This window comes from Staurois parvus, unplaced genomic scaffold, assembly GCF_062004578.1.
Source record: "Staurois parvus isolate SC_StPar_1 unplaced genomic scaffold, SC_StPar_1.0 ptg000505l, whole genome shotgun sequence".
Classification (NCBI taxonomy): domain Eukaryota; kingdom Metazoa; phylum Chordata; class Amphibia; order Anura; family Ranidae; genus Staurois; species Staurois parvus.
In genome coordinates, this window is record NW_028318301.1 from 323086 (window position 1) to 346791 (window position 23706).

Here is a 23706-nt window from a genome sequence, read left to right on the forward strand (position 1 = left end):
AAACCTTATATTTTTTGCAAAGCCTATAGCAACCCCTTTTGCTCTTTTAATTGGTGAGTCCGCACAATACCATGTCGGGAAATATCTAGTCCTCAGCCTAACCTTCGACTCCATCTCTAAGTGTGTCTCCTGCAAAAAAACCACTGAGGATGTTCTATGTTGCAACTCCCTAAATAATCTAAATCTCTTCCCAGGGCAACTCAGCCCCTTTACATTATAGGTTACAAACTGAACTTCTTCCATATTAGCCCACTCCTCTTATCTCTCTCTTTCCTTCTATATTTGTTTTCAAGATTTAATAATATGGGGTGCAAAGTGGGTGGGATTTTATAAAGTAAAAACAAGCTGTTATAACTAAAAAAACTATCGCAGCACAAGTAAACATTTTAGCAGCATAAACCAGCACAAACACGGCACTAACCAACCAGCCCGGTTTCATGTCTTTTGGCTGTTGTAGGGTGACTTTTTATTAAATCGGTAATAATGCAAAAACCATAAATGATAGAATGGAGATTTAGACGGCACAAAGCAGCGCAAACCAACCAGCCTGGATTTGTGTCTTTTGGCTGTTGTAGAGGGGCTGGGTGATGTCATCATCTGGAAAAAAACAATTGCTAATAACTTAAAAATAAAAGAAGAACAAATAAAATTTTGTATGGCACAAAACAGCACAAACGTAGCACTAAAGAAACACACTGGAGTTGTTATTTGTGCTGATTGTAGGGGGGCCCGCTTACAAAAATATCGCAACATGATATTGACATACAGTATATATATATATATATATATATATACACACATACACACACACAGCTCAAAAAATTCAAAGGTACACGTTGAAAACACTTCAGATCGCAATGGGGAAAAATATCATGCTGGATATCTATACGGATATGGACTGGGTAATGTGCTAGGAGGGTAAGGATGCCCCATCATTTGATGTAAATGAAAATTTTCAACCTATAGGGGACTGAATTCAAAGACACCGCAAAAAATCAAAGTGAAAAAATGATGCAGCAGGTTAGTCCATTTTGCTGAAATTTGCATTTGCATCCAGGAAATGCCTGTAGAGTCTCGCCACATGAGGCCGGGTATTGTTGTGCACTATGTCATGGAAATTTTGTATTGTTGGTCGAACTTTAAATGTGTCATATATTCGTGTTATTCATATGTCTCTCGTGTGGCTTAATTAAAGCTCTGAAGGCTGCAATTGGGCCATGCGCATGTACAATGTATGTATTACAGTACTCAGCTTGGTAATGGATGAGATGGCAGATCTGCGCTTATAGACCGGCGTGTATACCACCACGGCATTCGATGCGAATGCTGCTGTCAGTAGACCGTGGGCCTGTATCCACATATCAGCAGCATGGTACCACGTGGGCTTCATAACGCAATGCGCAAGCGGTGTGAACTCTGCGTGTAGGCTTATGCATATCTTACAACCCATTACTAATCTGAACTGTATCTTGGATGGATGTGTTTTAATAAAGATCGTATCGGGCCCATCCAGGTACAGACTGATATTTTTAGGAGATGCTTGTGCAGAGAATTTACATACCAATAGAAGCTAGTAGGACAGGAAATATGACCTCAGATGGCTCATGGGGGGGAAGGGGAGGAAGTCTGCTGACCTCAGAAGACTCATGGGGGAGGACCAGTGATAGATAATAGGAAAGGCTATGCTCCAATTGGAATGTACATCCTGTGTATAGGTACTCCCCATTGCATTGTTTGGTGGGAGGGGATTGACTTTATTCATGTGGGGGGCATGTGTGTATTTTTAATAAAACAGAGAGCTGGGTCTAAAATCAGCCCTGATGTGAATTGCAACACCAGCCTTAGAGTGTCGTGTGATCATTCTAGGGTAACGGAGCTCCAATCACCCACATTTCAACAGAACCAAAGTATTTGGATGGGCAGGAATCGTGTAGTTTAGCTGCAGTCGTGGTAAGCAAGATTCGCACAGCTTTATGGGGGATTTCTGCGCATCCAACTGCGAGTACTCACGGTAAGGAGAAATTCGTTAAAGCGAATTTCCAAGACAGTTTGGCGAGCCTGGTGGATACTAACGCGTATTCTTGCGTAGCTAACAAAGAACGAGGGGGGAATGAACTATCATGAACTAGCAAAAAGTATGCCGGCACATTTCAGGTCTCTCTGCCATTAAGAGGATCGCTTTTTGCGTGTTCGTGTGGCTGATTTCGCTCTCTGTTAGCTAACAAGAAATACCGCTTAACAAGGACCTCGTTTTTTGTCCTAAACTCTTGATTTGTGGGTGAAAGACAAGGGTTTGTCTCTGCGGAGAGCAGCAGAGGGGTGGGTTTGGTTGGCTGGATTTGGTCAAGTTTAAAAATCTTCCAACCAAAAATTAAACGGGTATATGTTTTAGCGGGTAAAAGTTGTTGCATAGTGTTAGGTAAGTATTTGTGGGTTGTAGGTACTGTGGTGATTGCTCTACCCCCCTCCACGTGAGGTAATTATTACAGTGCTGAAAGGCTTAGGTTAATTGTTAACTGTTGTAAGATCTCTGTGTGTATGTAGTCTGTGCAATGTTTTGTGGTACTACTGCTCCCAGCAAGCATGCAGCAGGGGGTCCTTTCTGTTACATGTGCATGTTAGTGTGATATGTTGGTGTTTTATGTCCGTTCTGTGATTGTGCCCAAATTGTGTTGTATGTGTGCTTCATATTGTTGTGTAATTGTCCAGTGTATGTTCTGTCCAAAAGTCTGTTTTATGTAAAGAGGTTAGAGGCAATTTTGAGGCTAGAGTCTGCCGTGTGCATCTCTGTGGGGGGCCATTCTAGTGTTACCATGTGCTTCCCTGTGGGGGGTAATTCTAGTATCTGCCATGTGCTCCTCTGTGGGGGGTCATCTTCTTGACTAACCACATGGACTCCTTTTGTTTGGTGGCCATTTTGTTGGCTACCATGTGCTTTCCCTGTTGGTGGCCATTTTGTTGACTACCATATGTGCAGTAATCTCTATGCAATGTGTATGCAGCTTTCTATATGCATTTGACCCATATTGTGTTTTTAATCCAAATTTTTTACAGTTTCATTTGTTTGCTTTTAGCTTTAAATTTGCGTATTGCCAGCCAATTTAAAGTGTGTTGGGCGAGTTTTCCCCTCACGTGTTCCACATTTGGTGAGCGCAGTGAGGTCTGGGTTTTTGCACATAGATTTCTTGTGTAGTGATTATGTTTTTCTTGTGTTTTTCCTGTTAAAAGTAGTTCCTTATTGTAAAGCGGGTTTGTTTTAAGCTGCTGTGTCACGTGTTTCACGTCCAGACTTTTTGTGTAAACGGTTCTAGGTGGTTGCAGTGAAGATTGCGTGTGTAGCGCAGATCGTTTAGCGGTGCTGATAGGAGTGATTTTTGCGTCAGCAACAAGGTTACTTTTGGCGCAGTTTTTCGGTTTACCTCTGTGTAATTGTTTTACTGTGAAACGTCCCGTGTTTTTCATAAGGATCCACTTTGTCCTTTTTAACAGTTTTTCAGGTTGAAAAGGGTTTTTTCTGTGTGTATTAGGAAAGTTTTTTCTTTACACAAATTTCCTAAAGGTCAGTTAGCAGGTTTCTGCCCAACCAGTGACCCCTAAGTAACATCCAAGAACCCCTCTTTTTGTTTTGACTTGTGTTAGCTACTGTGTGCAGGGAGAGAAAAGCCACTTTCATCATTGTGCGGTGTGGCCTGCCAAACACAGTGGGTGATGAGAACCACATAAATTACGCTGTGTGAGTGGGCGGTCCAGGGAAATCCTGGTTACCACAAACACTTCGGGTGGTCAGGATCACATAAATTGCGCTGTGGGAGTGGGAGGTGTGCTCTCAGTCTGACCGCCACTTGATGCGCTTCGGGTGATCGATAAGTATCACATAAATTACGCTGTGCTGGGAAAGTGGTGGAATCAGGCCTCTCGGTAGGATCCCACCGAGTGCTCCAGGGGGTAAACAGGTACCCGGACGCGGGATATATACCAGTGACTAGTCACGATGGGCAGTAGTCAGTCCATGAAGAGAGAGGGGGAAGCAGCCCTCTTCAGGGTAAGGACAGCTGCACAACTGATGAAGGTGAGTTTGGGGGGGAAGTCTACAGAACCCCTCAAAAGGTGGAATAAATGGTCGAAGGGTACCAGATGGGAAATTCCCCGGGAAGGTACATTTGACGCATGGAGGTGGGAAAAATTCATCTCTGAATTTGAACCACGGATGCAGGCGTCAGAACTAGAGATCGCACAGTTATGGCTTCACAGGTCAATCCGATTAGGGAGGCAGGGCATACATAAACTGGTGTCTGTCCGGAAGAACCAGGTGATGTATACCTGGCCTCCAGAGGGAATAAAACAGGAGGATCCAGTGTCAGAGGTGGAGGAAGCTCTTTCAGGGCTGACTCTACTAAGGCAGGCAGGATCAGGGTCTGCTGGGGTTCCCCAACAACCAACAGTGGCTGAGATAAGTATAACTGCACCTGTCTCTTCTGTTAGTGACATCACTCTTGACGTACCTTCCGTGTCTTCTGTATCTATGCCTCAGCCTCTACCTCTACCTCTCCCTTCTCCCTGCTTCACCCCAGCTCCTTCTGTTTCCAACTATGAAGCCTTCTCAACAACCGATTTGCAGACTATCTGTGAATCAAGGGGAATAGACACCCGGTTAAGAAACAGGGCGGATTGCATCAAAGCGCTACGAACCACTGATCAGACCCCTGCCCCCCAGCTATACCCTGATCTGAGGGACCTCAAACCTGAAGGTGCAGTAAGCGAGGTGGTTAATCTAAGCCCACCGATGAAGCTGGGTCAGCCCTTGCACTCTTCCCGGACCGAGGCCTATCCAGTCAGAGTGCAGCAATTTGAAGGTCCTCCCAATGCACGGGGGGAACGGACTTTAGGGGAACGGGTAGTTTGGCATGTCCCCTTCACCCCGGCAGAGATCCGCACTATTCTGGCTGAGCTCCCGGACTATCAAGTCAATCCGAGAGGATTTGCTCGAATGTTTGGACAAAACCAGTTCAGCTATGGTATGAGCGGGTCAGATTGTGCACAGATCCTACGGGCAAAGGTGGGCATGGAAGTGGCCAGTACAGTGATTGCAGGGTGCTCTATAACCACGCATGAGGAGATGACTTCAGGGGGCAAAGAGTTCTGTACACAGCTAAAGGCAAAGCTTCCAGAAATGTATGGTGCTACCTCTACTACGGACATGATGAAGCTCACCCAGGGTCCTAATGAGGAAAGCGCCTGCTTCTGGCGCCGTCTCAAGCAGACGGCACTGGATGCGGATCTGGAAGTTGGACCTGATGCTCCAACTGAAGGGGTAAAGGTGACCGCGACGCACATTCTGTTGCGGGCCAAATTTTTGGAAGGCATCAATATTAAAATTCGGGAAAGGCTGGTTCTGGCCCGACCCGAATATAATGAGATGTCTATCCCTGCTATCCTTTCCACTCTTGCGGCAATAGAGAGGGAAATGGATAGAAGAAAACAAGACAAGGCCAAAGTTCTTATGTCCCAGACCCCACACGAAAAACCAAGGGATCTGGGTCACAGGAAGGATAGGCCCCCACCCAGGTGCTTCCAGTGCCACCAAACGGGGCACATGAGGAGGAGCTGTCCCCAATTACCTAAAGGTCGGTGGCAGTTCATTCCTGATGAGTCCTCCGCCCCCATGACCACCATGGTAAGTAACTCCTATGAATTCTCATAGGAAGTTGACAAATCGGTGTCGGCCCAGATCCATCTTTTTCTAGAGGAATTAAAATATCCCCTCCCTTGCCTCACCGACACCGGTGCAGCAAGAACGGTCCTTCGAAAACAGGACATCCAAGGCAAGGTACCCCTCTCAGGGGAAAGCCCTCCTAACTCCTACTAACCTCTCTATCAAACGATGCACTATTCTTAACCCAGCTTCTCTTCTTCCTGTGTTGGAAGATGAGAAGGGGGGGAGGACAGCAATGACAGTGCTGAATTTTGCAACACGACTAACAATACTAACACCTCTTCTGCTAACATGTCTTCTTTGTCCACTACTAATCTCTCTTCCAAAGGACACGACTGCATTTCTTTGGTGGAACTGGAGTCAGCGGCGACACACCCCATATCACCCCGAGAGTAGCGGTAAGGTTGAACGTCTTCCGATACCCAAAAACCTTGGCCTGAGTGTCTCCCCATTGCCCCCTATTCCATCCGGAATGCCCCTCGGCAACCACATAGGCTGTCACCCTACGAGGTGTTGTTTGGGGGACCTCCCAAAACAGGGTTGTACTTTCCTCAACAGTTGTCGTCTTTGCATTCACAGCTTACAGGTTATGTGCAATCTCTGCAACGGGAGCTGCAGAAGATACACCATCGGGTTCGCGAATCGCTCCCCGATCCAAATGCAATAACAGGTGTTCTTTCTATTGAGCCAGGTGATTGGGTCGTCCTAAAGAAACATCAAAGAACCGGACTCGAGCCACGGTTCACCGGACCATACCAAGTCCAGCTGACGACACCTACCTCACTCAAACTCGAGGGACGAGACAACTGGGTGCACGCAAGCCACTGCAAGAAGCTTTTCAGCTACACCAGAGAATGAGGGGTGTCATTTTCCTTTTTCTTTTTGTTTGTATGTCATACATGTGTGTGAACGGAGGAAAAGACGGCAGATACCCCAACCTTTTATTTAAAATGCACCTGCGTTTAGCCAGAACCGCCAATAAAACCAACTGTTGGGTATGCTCTAAGCCCCCGCCCAGTCATCACATGTCCGCAATGGCCGCTGTTCATGCCCTATATGACATCCGCGTCGGCATGAAAAAGCAAGGGACCCCTGGTCAGCCCCCACGTAGACATTTGTCGGTAGAACTTAATGACACATTTTTAGCAGGTAACATCAGTTTTAGCACCAATATTAGCTCTAGCTCCTGTAGGACCCTCGTCAGTCCATTATGGGTAACTGGGCAGCTAGGCAGCCCTCAGGTGTTCTTTAACATCAGCTTTGGCACAGGTAACAAGTTTGTTGGGACTACCACCTGTGAGGGAGGTATCACTGTCAATCTGACTAACCAAACTTCCCTTCTGAGTAACCACACTGACCGACCAGACCACGTGTGTTGGAAGGACGGATGTGATGTGCAGACTGAGGGAGCAATCCCCCAGTCTGTGCAACTGTTGCTCAGTGCCAGAGGCCGAACGAGGAACTCCTCCTGCTCTGCTCTGACAGGTCCATACTATTTTCTGTGTGGTTCGGCAGCCTATAGAACATTTCCCCAGAACGCGAAAGGTTCGTGTGCCCTCATAAAGCTAGTCCCAGCATCCTATGTAGTGATGGATCATGAAGAGTTGATGGTCCACAAGAAGGTAAGGATGGCAGGGAGAGTTCGCAGAGAGCTGTTCTCTGAGGGCGACCAGGCATGGGCTTGGTTCCCCTCATGGACAGGATGGGGAATAGAACTTATGAAGCGCCTGAACAATTTTTCTGTCATCGTGGATAGTATGTTTAACGAGACCGTAGAGGCTGTCAGAGAAATTGCCCAAGAACAACGGCAGATGGGAATTTTAGTGCTTCAGGAGAAGATGGCCCTTGATTATCTTTTAGCCGCCAAAGGGGGGTTCTGTGAGTTCATCGGAGAGGATTGTTGTACTTGGATAGAAGACACCGATGACAAGGTCCAGGCCCATATGGACAAAGTTAGTGAACTACAGGGAAAAGCTAGAGCTATAGCTAGTGAGGGTTGGAATCCGTTCAAGGGTTTGGGAGGATTGGGAGATTTCCTGTTCTCCATCGGATCTTGGTTGAAGGAAGTGGGAGTGTATATCCTGATGCTTCTCTTTTTCATCTGCCTTTTATATGCCGCGGTGAGATGTTCCTGTTGCCTCATCGACCGTGTAAACCAAGCTCGGGCAGACGACCACATCTCCATGCCCGCTCCTGGGATCCCACTCCAACCACTGATCGGAGGAAGACCTCACCAACCATCCACCTTCTCTACAGATTACGTCCTGGCTTCCCTCTAATTTATCTCTCTGAAGACCACATTCTCCAAGACCTTCAAGCAAGCTTCAAGCCTCATCATGGTTTGTGTCTGCGATTTGGAAAACCGTCTGGGTCGAGACCAGCCTTGTGTGGCCCCGTCTGCAGGGGCAATTTGAGAATCTATTGCTGGATCTCCCCAGACCACCGTGGGATCACAAGCCTTATTCATACCACAAGTCTGTTTGTGGTTTTTACAAGAGCCTTCCTGTAGTGAAGGTTCCAACGCTCTTGAGGATCATCGCTTCAATCAAGCCTGTTTGCGTCGAGTCTGCGTCGGGTCTTGTTGTTTCAGGTACCCCGTGGAGCTTTATTCTCAGGGACAACTACAGGAACTCTTTGAAGTTTGAGACTACACCCATCAAGCTGAAGAAGATCAAGAAGGGACACGAGGAGAATATGATAAAACAGGAGGGAATGTCATGGAAATTTTGTATTGTTGGTCGAACTTTAAATGTGTCATATATTCGTGTTATTCATATGTCTCTCGTGTGGCTTAATTAAAGCTCTGAAGGCTGCAATTGGGCCATGCGCATGTACAATGTATGTATTACAGTACTCAGCTTGGTAATGGATGAGATGGCAGATCTGCGCTTATAGACCGGCGTGTATACCACCACGGCATTCGATGCGAATGCTGCTGTCAGTAGACCGTGGGCCTGTATCCACATATCAGCAGCATGGTACCACGTGGGCTTCATAACGCAATGCGCAAGCGGTGTGAACTCTGCGTGTAGGCTTATGCATATCTTACAACCCATTACTAATCTGAACTGTATCTTGGATGGATGTGTTTTAATAAAGATCGTATCGGGCCCATCCAGGTACAGACTGATATTTTTAGGAGATGCTTGTGCAGAGAATTTACATACCAATAGAAGCTAGTAGGACAGGAAATATGACCTCAGATGGCTCATGGGGGGGAAGGGGAGGAAGTCTGCTGACCTCAGAAGACTCATGGGGGAGGACCAGTGATAGATAATAGGAAAGGCTATGCTCCAATTGGAATGTACATCCTGTGTATAGGTACTCCCCATTGCATTGTTTGGTGGGAGGGGATTGACTTTATTCATGTGGGGGGCATGTGTGTATTTTTAATAAAACAGAGAGCTGGGTCTAAAATCAGCCCTGATGTGAATTGCAACACCAGCCTTAGAGTGTCGTGTGATCATTCTAGGGTAACGGAGCTCCAATCACCCACATTTCAACAGAACCAAAGTATTTGGATGGGCAGGAATCGTGTAGTTTAGCTGCAGTCGTGGTAAGCAAGATTCGCACAGCTTTATGGGGGATTTCTGCGCATCCAACTGCGAGTACTCACGGTAAGGAGAAATTCGTTAAAGCGAATTTCCAAGACAACTAGAAAGAATCCAGGACCCACTGCACCAGCTTAGGGCCTGACAATGAGTGCAAAAATGTCATCCCGATACCGAATGGCAATCAGGGTGCCGTTGTCTAGCCTGTAGAGGTCTGTGTGTCCCTCCATGGATATGCCTCTCCAAACTACCACTGACCCACCACCCAAACAGTCATGCTGAACGATGTTATAGGCAGCATAACCTTCTTCACGGCTTCTCCAGACCCTTTCACATCTGTCACATGCTCAGGGTGAACCTTCTCTCATCTGTGAGAAGCACAGGGTGCCAGTGGTGGACCTGCTGTTCAATGGCAAATGCCAATTGAGCTCTATGGTGCCAGGCAGTGAGCACAGGGCCCACTAGAGGATGTCAGGCCCTCAGGCCACGCTCATGAAGTCTGTTTCTGATTGTTTGGTCGAAGACATCCACACCAGTGGCCTGCTGGAGGTCATTTTGTAGGGCTCTGGCAGTGCTCATCATGTTCCTCCTTGCACAAAGGACCAGATACCGGTCCTGCTGAATGGTTAAGGACCTTCTACGGCCCTGTCCATCTCTCCTAGAGTAACTGCCTGTCTCCTGAAATCTCCTCCATGCTCTTGAGACTGTGCTGGGAGACACAGCAAACCTTCTGGCAATGGCACGTATTGATGTGACATCCTGTTTATGCATAGATATATACATACACACACACTATATTGCCAAAAGTGTTGGGACACCTCTCCAAATCATTGGATTCAGGTGTTCCAATCACCCTCCATGGTCATAGGTGTATAAAATTAAGCACCTAGGCATGCAGGCGGCTTCTACAAACATTTGTGAAAGAATGGGTCACTCTCAGGAGCTCAGTGAATTCATGCATGGTACCGTGATAGCTTGCCACCAGTGCAAAAAGTCCATCCGTGAAATTTCCTTGCTACTAAATATTCCACAGTCAACTGTTATTGGTATTATAACAAAGTGGAAGCAACTGGGAACAACAGTAACTCAGCCATGAAGTGGTAGGCCACGAAAAATGACAGAGCAGAGTCAGCTCATACTGAAGCGCACAGTGGACAGAAGTCACCAACTGTCTGCAGAGTCAATAGCTAAAGACTTCTAAACTTTATTTGGCCTTCAGATTAGCACAACAGCAGTGTGCAGAGAGTTTCATGGAATGGGTTTCCATGGCCAAACAGCTGCATCCATGCCTTATATCACCAAGTGCAATGCAAAGCATCGAATGCAGTGGTGTAAAGAATGCCAACACTGGACTCCAGAGCAGTGGATACATGTTCTCTGGAGTGACAAATCCCACTTCTCTGTCTGGCAATCCGGTGGACGTGTATGGGTTTGGCAGTTGCGAGGAGAACAGTACTTGCCTGACTGCATTGTGCCAAGTGTAAAGTTTGGTGGAGGGGGGTGTGGGGTTGTTTTTCAGGGCTTGGGCTTGGCCTCTTAGTTCTAGTAAAGGGAACTCTTAAGGCAGTGTAGCATCGGCATAGACATATTGGACAATTTCATGCTCCCAACTTTGTGGGAAGTTTATGGATGGCCCCTTCCTGTTCCAACATGAATGCTCACCAGTGCACAAAGCAAGGTCCATAAAGACATGGATGAGCGAGTTTTGGGTGGAGACACTTGACTGGCCTGCACAGAATCCTTACCTCAACCCAATTTAGAGTGGAGACTGCGCGCCAGGCCTTCTCGTCTGACATCAGTGCCTGACCTCACAAATGCGCTTCTGGAATAATGGTAAACATTCCTATAGACACAGTCTTCCCAGAAGAGTTGAAGCTGTTATAGCTGCAAAGGGTGGGCCAACTCAATATTGAACCCTACGGACTAAGACTGGGATGCCATTAAAGTTCAAGTACGTGTAAAGGCAGGCATCCCAATACTTTTGGCAATCTAGTGTATATAAAACAAATTTACAAAATAAACTGCGCAAATATCCCACGCAAACGCATAGGGGAGCATAGAAGACTTATAAGAGATGGATGCGCTAAGCATAGTGTCCCCAGGCACTTTTTGCAATCTCATCAAAATAATTTCAGTCTTCTTGAGGTGTTAGCAATCGAACATATTCCAAAGGGTACATTTACTGACAATGAAAGAATAGCCCGTTTATGTAAGAGAGAGACGTTCTGGATCTACAAATTAGGTTCTATGACCCCCAATGGTTTCGATGAGGATCTTGAAATCCATAGCATTATTTAACAAGTATGACTTATATTACCCGGAACTGGGATCCTCCAGTTTGTTTCTTTCTTTTTTTTTTTTTTACATACAGTATTGTCTTCTTTTAACACTTGTTTTTTAATCTTCACTGTTACCATGTATATATTCTGTTTACTCAATTACGAATACATGTTATTACTCATCTATTGCGTTTATTTGATTACAAACACATGAGCTACCTAATTTGATACCTGTATTGATTTTACTCTATTCCTTTTTGCCATACCTTTTATACAGTAATTTTTATTGTCTGATGCCAAGCTTTCACTTCTCCCCACCCCCCTCTTTGTCCATATACCCATAACTACCTCACTATAAACGCAATTTTTGACATAGCTTCCAAGAACCAGCGATGTCATTTTTAACTTAGAGTTCTTCCACAAGAATATTTTTTTTTTTGGTGGTTTTTTTGTTTTTGTTTTGTTTTATTGTTGTATTACCTTTATTCTGCCAAAGATAAAAGTATATCATGCTTTCCAATAGTGTTCATATACAAATAACTTTTTATTATTTGCACCTTTAAATTTGTATTCAGCATTGCTTCAGGACGAGCCGTCCGCTCTGATTGACACCCCATCCCCTGCTAATTACACTCAGCCAGTCTTCCCTTTAATGGTCTTCTATATAATGGCCGCCGGCCAGGGTTGCCAGAGACTTGACAAAGCGCAACTGCGTGAAACATGTTGTCTTGGTAACCCTACATATGCTCCCAGCTGAAGCCAACGCCGGACACAGCCTTCGCTTGCCATGGTGACACCACCCAGGATGCCGGCACGCTGACACCACGTGATTTGAAGTCGACAGGAGCATTCTCTGATCTCAGCTCCCCTCAGAGCAGACGGGCCATCTATTGGAGTCACTTTGTCCACTTCAGGCTGGTCAATTTTATTATATTTGCTACCTTGTCTCACCCAATAAAGACACACCTTCACTAAGGTGCTTGTTTGAGAGCATTTTCCACAGCGCCTATTTTTTCCAGTTCGCAAATATCCCACACCCACATTATACAAAGCTGCAAACACACCCAAAGGATATCCCCTCTCAACCAGCATATAAAAGATAAATAACTGTTGCACTGTGAGCAAAAAATATTATACAAATAAAATGGTAACTAATATGTACACAGTGAAGTGCTTAAAATCCACAAGTGAAATCTATCACAGACAGTCCATGAATAGACCATAAGATGCTCAGAATCCACATAAGTAAAGTGAATCACAGACAGTCCTTATAGGTGAAAATCAATCCTCTGGATCTTGCAATCAGTGGTGAACATTCTTCATTCCATCAAAAACCACCAATGTGAATAGCTACCACCATATTATCAAATCAGAGGCTTACCAGAACATCAGATCCCTTAATTATAGGGTGTCCAAATATGCTCAGTATAGGTATTATTCCATCCAGACTCATGGGCTTTATCTGGGACCCAATGCTCCGCTCAGATACCACCAAGCCATTCCGGGCTGTTTTTTTTTCAGACACGTATGCATGTCACTCAGAACACTTTTGTGCTAGTCAAAAGAAGAAAGATGTCTTGGTACCAAGTGTGTGCTAACTTTTCCAAAATGCAATTGTTCATGAAAGATTGTGTTCACCGTTCCCACAGAAAGATTACTCTCTTGTGCAATGTCACGACAGGTTATGCCTTGGTTACCTAGAATCGGGAATTCCACGTGTTGAATGCTCATAGGAATAACTTCTGTGGGCTGGGAAACACCATGGCCAGGATCATCACTGATAGATGTACGGCCATATTTGAAATGTTTACTCCATTCAAATGTCTTACTTTGGCTGAGCGTCTCATCACCGTACTGTGCTTGAAGTCTTCTGTAGCTATCCATGGGTTTTATACCTTGGTTCACAAGAAAGTTCATCACCACAAGCTGTCCATGCATGCAATGACACTTGTCTGCCATCTTGATTAACGGTTTCTGGACTGGCCCTCGGCATATGCGCCGCCCATCAGTAATAGCAAAATAAATGTCACCAGCACACCGCGGATCTCCATTAAGGGTCCAAAGCTTTAACTGGCACTCACATAGAGCAAAGCAATGTTTCGGAGCCAAGCAGGCCCACATCATCAGGCATGTGACAATTAGTGCACAAACACAGAAACCACTTAAAACAACCATTCACCAATCATTGAAAAAAAATTTAATTAAGTCCCTCCCCCAAACACCATTATTATAGAGCAGGAAATATTCCCAGGGAATTCCGAATTAGAAATCAGCTGATTGGACGGCATAAAACGTGACTTTTGTGAGAAGTGGTGCGATGTTACAACTTAGAATTCACTGAACTATATGCTAGTGGTCATTGAGGAAGTTAAGGTCCAGCTGTGTCAAGTAAAACGTGAACTAGCAGTCTTGGAACTTCCAGCACAGGACAGGAATAGACAGGACTCAGCATTACAAGAGATCGACCTAAAACATAAGCAATCTAAACAAGATCAATTCAAACAGGTTAACCAAGACTATTAAGAGGGTAGGGTGTACCCATGGTTAAATGGGATCACCAGGTCAAGAAGGAGACTGCGGACCCACCCTCTACCCCATAAAACACATAAAGGAAGGCCTCACATTTCATCTGAAAGAGAAGGATTGATGGAGAATCCATCAATCGACAGAAAGCCGGTACATTGGGTCCAACAGCTCCTACCACTGGAAACAGCACTTCCCTTTTTCAAAAGGCTGGAGACAGTGAAGAACCAAGAGGAGCAACAAAAGGCCGTGGCTGTCTAACACGCAGCAACCACCAACAAACGGGCAGTTACACCTTTTAAAAAACAATATTGGTGAAGCGCTTCACATGAAAAACTAAATAAGTAGGTGCAATGATATAAAAATACATATAAAGTGACCGCACTGTATTGAAAGGTATTGATAACTAATGCTAAATAATCCCCCCCAAAAAAATATACAAGTGCCAAGTGCTGGGAGTGCAAAACAGGTCATGCGTTTGCTGACTAGATCGTGCCAAAATAAAATATATGCACAGTAAACATAATACACAATAACATTACACACTCTAACTGAAAGTGGAACGTGCTCAGTATGGGTATGAATATAGGTTAAAAGTAAAATCCACAATAAAGTGCAAAACAGGTCATGCGTTTGCTGACTAGACCGTGCCAAAATGCAATATATGCACAGTATACATAATACACAATAACATTGCGCACTCTAACTGAAAATAAAAAGTGCTTAGTAGGAGTATGAATATTGGTTAAAGTAAAATAAAGTAAAATAAAGTACAAAACAGGTCATGCGTTTGCTGATTAAATTGTGCCAAAATACAATATATGCACAGTGAAATAATACACAATAACATTGCACACTCTAACTGAAAGTGACAGGTGCTCAGGAGTATAAATAATGGTAAAAAGTAAAATCCACAATAAAATGCAATAACAAAGTGCTTGACATTTCATGTGCAAATAAACACTGCGATGTCAGTGCTTCAATTCTCCACTCCAAACATGATGCGTGTTAGCATGCCACACGTGTATATCGTAATCCAAAAATGGCTAAAGTGCCTCCTCACCTTAACCATGCGACCCCTAAGGGCCACAATGCTTTAGGTAATATAGCTCCACCAGACTGGGAATCTCTGTAATAATACTCCTGTAGTACCACTCGATCTCCTCTGCCAGGTCCCTTATGCCCTCAGATGGTAATACCCCCGGGATAATCACAATGCCATAGAGAGGTAGACAAAGAGAGCCTCCATAGTGAAATGCCGTTTATTCCATATAGCAGATAAAAACAAGCCAAAAGAGAACACTCACAGTATAGCAGATCTCATACAGCTGGTCTCCCATGTGCTGTGGGTGTACTGCAAGGTGCTGGGTGTCCAAAGGCCTACATTTTGTCCTGCATCAAAGTTTAACCACTTCAAATTTGAAGTAGATATGTTTACATTTGAGAGGTCTTTAAAGATCAGACATTTTTTTCATACACAACCTTGAAAGATGTCTTTGACCACAGAACATTCATTGCAAAGGCAAGCCAGTGAAGAGGGAGTTGCAGTAGTCAAGGTGTGAGATGACCAAGGAGTGAGTTAGAAGCTTTGTGGTGTAATTGGTTAGGAAGGGGCATATCTTGGAGATGATGCGGAGGTTGAGGAGGCAAGCTTTGGACAGCGATTAGATGTGGGGCCGAAAGGATAGTTCAGAGTCTAGGATTACACCTAGCACCCTGGCATTTGGGGACAGGTTGATGGTTGAGCGGTTGATTTTGACAGAGAAGTCAGTGGAAGGAAATATTATGAGCTCATTTTTGGATAGATTCATTTTCAGGAAGTGTTGTGTCATCCAGCCTGATATGTCATATTAGTGATGCATGAGGAGACTGATGGAGTGAGCCGAGGGGCAGAGAAATATATTTGCGTGACATCAGCATAGAAATGGTATTGAAAACCATGGGAGGCAATCAATTGACCCAGAAAGGAGGCATAGATTGAGAATAGGAGGGATCCCAGAACAGAACCTTGGGGAACCCCAATGGAGAAAGAAAGAGGAAAAGAGGAAGTAGAATTGTAAGTGACACTGAAGGTGGGATAGGTAGGATGAAAACCAATGAAGGGCAGAGTCACAGAGACCAAAGGAGAAGAGCTTTTTGAGGAGGAGGGAGTGGTTCACTGTGTCAAAGGCAGCAGAGAGGTCCAGAAGTAGGAGTACAGAATAGTGTCAATTGGTTTTGGCCATTAGTAGATTGTTTGTAAGTTTGAGGAGAGCAGTTTCCGTGAAGTGCTGAGAGCGAAATCCAGACTGAAGAGGATCGGGGGAGGAGGAATATAACTGGGTAGTTGAGGAAATACCAGTCCTGGCTTGGGCGGTAATTCAACTAATAAAGTGTCATCAGGATTGTACAGAGCATTTTGGGTGATTTAGCCATCGGGTCCATTGGTTATTAAATTTGTGATAGGAAGAAGTAATAATTGTGGATAATTTTTCCATTTCACATTGGGTGTTAAGGTCTGTAATTAATGAAGTGATTGAGGGGGTATTATTTGTGTTCCATAATCTGGTAATGTTAATTTTGGCGACAAAGAGTATGTGGGTAATAATTGTTCGGGAATTAGGAGGGAGTTTTATCGATCCCGATGTCTAGGAACGCTAATGAGGGGTTTGGGATTATCAAGATTTTGTTTATTTCGGAGATTAATTGAAAAGTAGTATTCCAGAAGGATCTGAGTGACTTACATGACCAAAGGATATGTAGTGTTGAGCCTGGCTCACTACATTGTCTCCAGCATGTAGGAGACTGTTTTGGGTATTATTATTATTATACAGTATTTATAAAGCGCCAATAGTTCACTCAGCGCTGTACATTACAAAGGGGGACAGAACATGTGACAGAACAATAACAATACAATGCAAAACATGAGGGGATCGAGGGCCCTGCTCTTTCGAGCTTACAATCTAGGAGGGAGGGGATGGTGGCACAGGAGGAGAAAGCTGTGGGGGATGGAGTAGTAGGAAGAGTGGAGGAGGTCGGCAAGTTAGCAGGGGGTGGGGTAGGCTTCCCTGAAGAGGTGGGTTTTCAGGGTGCGCCTAAAGGAGAGGAGAGTAGGTGATAATCTGATGGGTTGGGGCAGGGAGTTCCAGAGGATGGGTGACACCCTGGAGAAGTCCTGGAGGCGGGCATGGGAGGAGGAGACCAGGGAACTAGAGAGAAGGAGGTCTTGTGAGGAGCGGAGTGTGCATGCTGGGTGGTACTTGGATATTAGGTCGGTGATGTAGTTCGAGGCAGTATGGTGGACGGCTTTGTACGTCAGTTTTAGGAGTTTGAATTTGATCCGTTGCGCAATCGGAAGCCAGTGGAGGGATTGGCAGAGGGGTGTGGCGTAAACGGAGCGGTTGGAAAGGTGAATGAGTCTGGCAGCCGTATTCAGGATCGACTGAAGCGGGGATAGCCAGCGGCGAGGCAGGCCAGTAAGGAGGGAGTTGCAGTAATCAAGTCGTGATATGATGAGGGAGTGGATGAGCTGTTTAGTGGTTTCTGGGGTTAGGAACGTGCGTATTTTGGCGATGTTGCGGAGGTGGAGTCTGCATGAGTTTGTTAAAGATTGGACTTGGGGCTGGAAGGATAGGTTGGAGTCCAGAATGACACCAAGTACTCTGGCCTGCGGGGCGGGTTTGATGGTGGCGTTGTTGGACATGATGGAGAAGTCAATTGGGGTTGGGGTCAGGGCTGGGGGGAAGACAAGAAACTGGGTTTTGGAGAGGTTCAGTTTAAGGAAGTGGAGCGACATCCAGTCTGATATGTCGCTCAGTAGGTGTGTGATTCAGGCGGAGACTGAGGGGGTGAGGTGGGGGGTTGAGAGATAGTTTTGTGTGTCGTCGGCATACAGGTGGTAGTTGAAGCCGTGAGACTGTATGAGTTGGCCAAGGGAAGAGGTGTAGATGGAGAAGAGAAGGGGCCCAAAAACAGAGCCTTGAGGGGGAGGTGGTAGCATTATAGGTAATGCTGAAAGAGCGTTGTGACAGGTAGGATGAGAGCCAGGAGAGAGCAGAATCTCTGAGGCCGAGGGAGTGTAGTTTTTTGAGGAGGAGGGGGTGGTCGACTGTGTCAAAGGCCGCAGAGAGGTCAAGGAGTAGGAGCACTGAATAATGGCCATTAGCTTTGGTGGTTAGCAGGTCGTTGGAGAGTTTGAGTAAGGCAGTTTTGGTGGAGTGTGGGGGATGGAAGACGGACTGTAGGGGATCGAGGAGGTTGTTGTCATTGAGGTGAGAGCTTAGGTGGGTGTAGACTAGGCGCTCGAGGAGTTTGGATGTGAATGGGAGCAGGGAGATGGGTCTGAGGTTGTTCGGGTCATTGGGGTCCAGGGAGGGCTTTTTAAGTATGGGGGTGATGTGTGCATGCTTCAGAGGGGAGGGGAAAGTGCCGGAGGAGAGGGAGAGATTAAAGATGTGGGTGAGGGAGCATAGGATGGAGGGGGAAGGAGGTTGTAGGAGTTGTGAGGGGATAGGGTCGAGGGGGCAGGTGGTGAGGCGGGCATCAGAGAGGACCTTGGAGACTTCCTCGATGGTAGTAAGGTCAAAGGTGCGGAGTGTTGAGGGGGCTTCAGTATGAAGAATGTAGGGTGGGATGGAAGTGGAGGTCAGAGCAGTGGTGGGGCCGTGGGAGAGGGGTGATGAGCGGGTAGCTGAGTGAGGGGGAACGGGGTTGGAGGGAGTTTGAGCAGTGATGAAGTTATGCAGGTTATGTCGAGGTAGAGGGGGGATGAGGGGGTAACCGTGTGAGAGGGGATGGGTTGAGAGGGAGTGTGAGTTGCGGTGATGTCCTTGCAAATTGTGTCAATCTTGTTTTTGAAGTCATTGGCAATCTCAAGGGTGGTGAGTGAGGTATTGGGTGGAGGTGGAGAGAGTAGAGAGTTGAAGGTGGAGAAGAGTCAGTGAGGATTGGAGGAGAGGGCCTTGATGAGGGTCAGGAAGTAGGCTTGTTTGGCTGCGTGGAGGGAGGAGGTGTAGGTGTGGAAGGTTTGGTTTTGCGCCATAGTCGCTCCAGGGTACGACTGTGTCGTTTGAGGGTTTTGGTGTGATCATTCTGCCAGGGCTGGAGCGGTCGGGGTCTGATGTTGCGTGTGGTTAAAGGCGTTAGTGAGTCAAGGGCTGTTGACAGTGCGTTGTTATAGGCAGTCATAGCCAAGTCGGGGCAGGACAGGGGGAGGATGCTGTCGTGGAGTTGATCAGCTGCAGAGTGAAGGGGGGCAGGGTTAAGGTTGCGGAGGTTACGGCTGGTAGTAGTGTGACATTTGGAGGTGTAGGCGTTGGAGGACGAGGAGATAGAGAAGGTAATCAGGCTGTGGTCAGAGAGAGGGAAGGGGGTGTTAGTGAGGTTGTGGGGAGCGCAGCGGTTGGAGAACACGAGATCAAGGATATTACCGTCGGAGTGGGTGGTGGATTGTATGCACTGTGCAAGTGCAAAGGAGGGGGTTAAGTGGAGGAGATGGGATGTGGCCAGGTTGTCGAGGTTGACAGGGATGTGGAAATCCCCAAGGATGATGGTGGGTAGCTCAGAGGTGAGGAAGAAGGGTAGCCAGGAGGAAAAGTCATCCAGGAAGCAGGATATGGATCAAGGAGGCCGGTATATCACAGCAATCTTCAGGGGGGTTTGGGAGAACAGTGGGCCTCGAAGGAGGAGAAGGATAGAGAGGGGGGGTTTGGGAGGACTCGGAAGGTGCTCTCTGGTGACAGGAGCAGACCAACCCCACCACCTTTACGACCATTGAGTCTGGGTGAGTGGGTCCAGGTGAGACCTCCGTAGGAGAGTGCAGCAGGGGAGATAGAGTCAGTGGCCTGGATCCAGGTTTCTGTGATCGCTAGGAGGTTGAGGCAGCAGGAAACAAAGAGGTCATGGATGGCGGTAAGCTTGTTGCACACCGATCGGGCGTTCAGGAGTGCACATGAAAACGGGGGGATGATTTTAGGGAGCAGGGGGACAGATACTAAGTTGCGGGGGTTGCGGCAGGACGTGGAGGCGGGAGGGTGTTGTGTGGGTGAGGGAGGTGGTGGAGGGCCAGGATTCGGGGAGATGTCCCCTGCGGTTAGGAGGAGGAGAAAGCTGAGAAAGGTGGCATGGGAGCGGGATGTGCAGGAGCGTGTGAAACTACTAGTGGAGGTGTTCAGGTCAGTGGGAGAGTGGAGTATTAGGAGGAGGTGGTGGGTGCTGTAGAGGGGTGAAGGAAGCAGTGAGGACACAATATACAATTGTTTATTGTAGATGGAGAGTTTGACCGGGGTCAGGTACCATTGGTGGACTATTTTTAGATATGACTCCCAATGGGAGCTGCATCGGGTAGCTTTATAGGTAATGTTGAAGGTATTTTCCCAGCATTTTAAAGTTATTTGGTCTGATAGGATTTTTTCGCAGTTGGTTAGGGAGGTTGTTTGTAGAGTAAATTGTAAGTTTATGAGATATGTATAAAAGGTGGATATACCTTTGCCTGGGTATTGAGGTTTGGTGAAGAATATGAAGGCTATAATTGGTATCATATTGGTGTGGGGTAAGATAGATGTTTGTAGACAGTGAGCAATTCTTAGGTATGTAAAGTTTTCAGCAGTAGGGAGATTATATTTGGTTGGAGAATTTGGAAGGGGCATATAGATTGATTGATATAGAGGTCTGTTTTATTGGTTATCCCTTGTTTTGTCCATTGTGATGTCTAGCGGGGGAATGAGAAGGTGTAGTATATTGGTTGGAGTAGGTATATGTTTGACGTCTTTAAATTTAGTGAAAAGGAAGTCCCGCCAAGCTTGTAGGGAGGCTTGAATGCAGGGGTGTTTTAGTTGGGGTTCTATTCGTTTGGTCGGTGGAGTCAGGATTATATTTTGGGGCTTAAGTGGTTGAAAAGGGAGAGATTCCATTATGGACCAAATTTTTTCTTTCGATGGGTTCCACCAGAAATATAATTGGTCTAAAAGAGTGGCTGTGTAATATGACTTGAGGTGTGCAAGTCCTGCTCCTCCTTTAGCTGCAGGGCATATTAAGAGGTTGGTGGTACATCTTGGTTTTTTCGAGTTCCATAGGAACTTTGTGAGGATTGTTTGTAGGCTAGAAAAGAATGAATTAGGGATTGGTATGGGGAGTGTGTGGAATATGTATAAGATTTTTGGTAAGATGTACATTTTCAGAATTGCCACTCGGCCAAGTTTGGAGAGTTCTGAAGTGCGTAAAATGTTTAGTTCTCGGGGGATAGTTTCAAGCAAACTTTTATGATTTGCTGTGTATAGTTGGTCTGTTGTCGGTGCGAGTCTGATTCCTAAGTAAGAAATGTTGTTCGTTTCCCATAAAAAAGGGAATTGTTTGGCTAGTTGGGTTTGCAGTTGGAATGAGATGTGAAGGTTAAGTATGCAAGATTTGGGTTCGTTAAGTTTGTAATATGAGACTGTTGAGTAGGTATATAGGTGTGCGTGAATCGTTTTGAGGGATTTTTTTGGGTTGGTCACCATTAATATAATATCGTCCGCAAATAGGCTAATTTTGTGTTCCATGTTGAGGTGTGTGATTCCTGTAAATGAACGGTCCGCTCTGAGTTTGGATGCTAGGGGTTCAATAAGGAGTGTAAAAATTATCGGGGAGAGTGGGCAGCCTTGTCTTGTACCATTTGAGATATCAAAGGGGTTGGATAATGTGCCATCTGTCAGTACTCTAGCGGATGGCTGTGAATATAATGACAAGATGGCATTCAGCATCCAACCTGTGATGCCGAATTTTTGAAGAGTGAGTTGCATGAATTGCCAATGTATCCGGTCGAATGCTTTCTCTGGGTCTAGAGATAAGAATAAGGAGGGGCTCTTGGTACTTTCTAGGTTATGTAGGAGGGAGATAATTCTTCTGGTAGCATCGGGTGCTTGGCGACCTGGGATGAAACTACTTGGTCTGGGTGAATAAGAGTGGGGAGGTAGGGGAGAATTCTTCGGGATATGATTTTCACGTATAGTTTTATGTCGGTATTGAGTAAAGAAGTTGGCCTGTAGTTTTGGACAAGTTGGGGGTCTTTGCCAGGTTTTGGTATAGTCGTTATGATGGATTGCAACATGTCTTTGGGGAATGAGCCTTTGGTGGTGGCATGATTGAAGAGTTTGGTCAGTTTAGGTGTGGTGATAAGTCTGTGGAAAGGTGTTTACAGTATTTGTTAGTGTATCCGTCGTTTCCTGGTGATTTGTTAATTGGGAGTGTTTTAATGGTCGTTTCTATTTCTTTGGGGGATATTGGGGTAGAAATGGTGTCAAGTTGGTCTGAGGATAGTTGAGGGAGATTGGTAGTTTGGAGAAATTGTTGTGGTTGGTTGTTGGTTGAATGGTGTCAGGGTCGTTTTTAAGGTTATATAGGTTTTGGTAATATTCTGCGAAGGCGTTAGCTATGTCTTGTGGGTTTGTGTTTAGGGTATTCGTAGATGAGTGTTTAATTGAGGATATTTTGGATTTCAGCCGTTTTTGTTTTACCGACTAACAACGAGCTGGCTTTGTTACCTAGTGAGTAGAATTTCGCTTTAATTTTTTGGAGATTTAGATCATATTTGTAGAGTAGAAGGGATCTTAATTTATTTCTATCTGCTGTCAGGGACGAAGAGATAGTTGGGTCTTGGGATTTTTAGTTTTTTCCTCATTTGTTTTGATTGAGGTTAAGAGATTATCTATTTATTGGGTTCTGTTTTTGTTGACGCGAGCGGTTAGTTGTATCAGAATACCTCTCATGTATGCTTTATAGGTTGACCACACAGTGGTTATGGATATATCAGGGGTATTGTTAAATTCAAAACATGTCCTGTGGGCATCAATTATTTGTTGCTCGTAGTCTTGGTTTTTCAGCAAGATCGAGTTCAATCGCCATAATCGGGGTATCGACGAATGTTGTTTGCTGTCAAGGGAAGCATGGTCTGACCAAGTGATGGTACCAATCTTTGAGGAGGTGACGTGTTGTAAAGTCCATTTATTGGTGATGAAGAAGTCGATTCTGGAATAGGATAAGTGAGATGGAGAATAGTAGGTATAGCCCTTCTCTGTACTATGTTGGCATCTCCAGATGTCGTAAAGATCGGTGGAGTGAAGAAATTGGTTGAAGGACTGTTTTGAAGATCTTGTCTTGGATGATGTGTCAAGAAGAGGGTTCCCGATAGTGTTAAAGTCTCCGTCGATGAGTAGTCTGCCTTTTCTGTGTTGATTTATAATGGAGTTAAGTTTGTTGAAGAATTGGAGTTGATTGGTGTTAGGACCATAGACATTCACCAATGTGTATGTAGTATCATTGATATTTCAGATCAATATGTGGTAGCGGTCTTGTGGGTCTGCTGTTGCTGAGATAAATTGGAACTGCAGGGAGTCTCTTATGGCTGTAATGACGCCGGTTTTCTTTTTCGGGTTTGTTGCCATATATACTGTGGAGAGGTGAGGAATATTGAGTTTAGGGATTTTGGATGAGGCAAAGTGAATCTCCTGTAGGAGCAAGGACCTTTTGAAGGGGGAGTTGAGACCTCGGACATTAAGCGAAGATATAGTAATAATTTTGTTGATTTTAGATGGTTTGGATTCCGTAGCTGTATTGTTTCAGGCGTTATGGAGGTAAGTGATTTTCCGTATGACGGAGGTGATGGCCCGCTAGGTATGTGGCTTTG

The 23706-nt window shown here is 45.6% G+C and overlaps 1 protein-coding gene across 1 annotated transcript in view; it reads right to left on the reverse strand.

Moving 5' to 3' along the window:
• Nucleotides 1-433: 433 nt before the first annotated feature.
• The window catches only part of LOC149451927 (rho family-interacting cell polarization regulator 1-like), a 1274165-nt gene continuing 1250892 nt past the window's right edge, over nucleotides 434-23706 (reverse strand). Inside the window, exon 17 of the mRNA XM_089689951.1 lies at nucleotides 434-597. Coding sequence (XP_089546077.1) covers nucleotides 515-597 — 83 coding nt within the window. The 3' untranslated portion in view covers nucleotides 434-514. The remainder of the gene's footprint in view (nucleotides 598-23706) is intronic.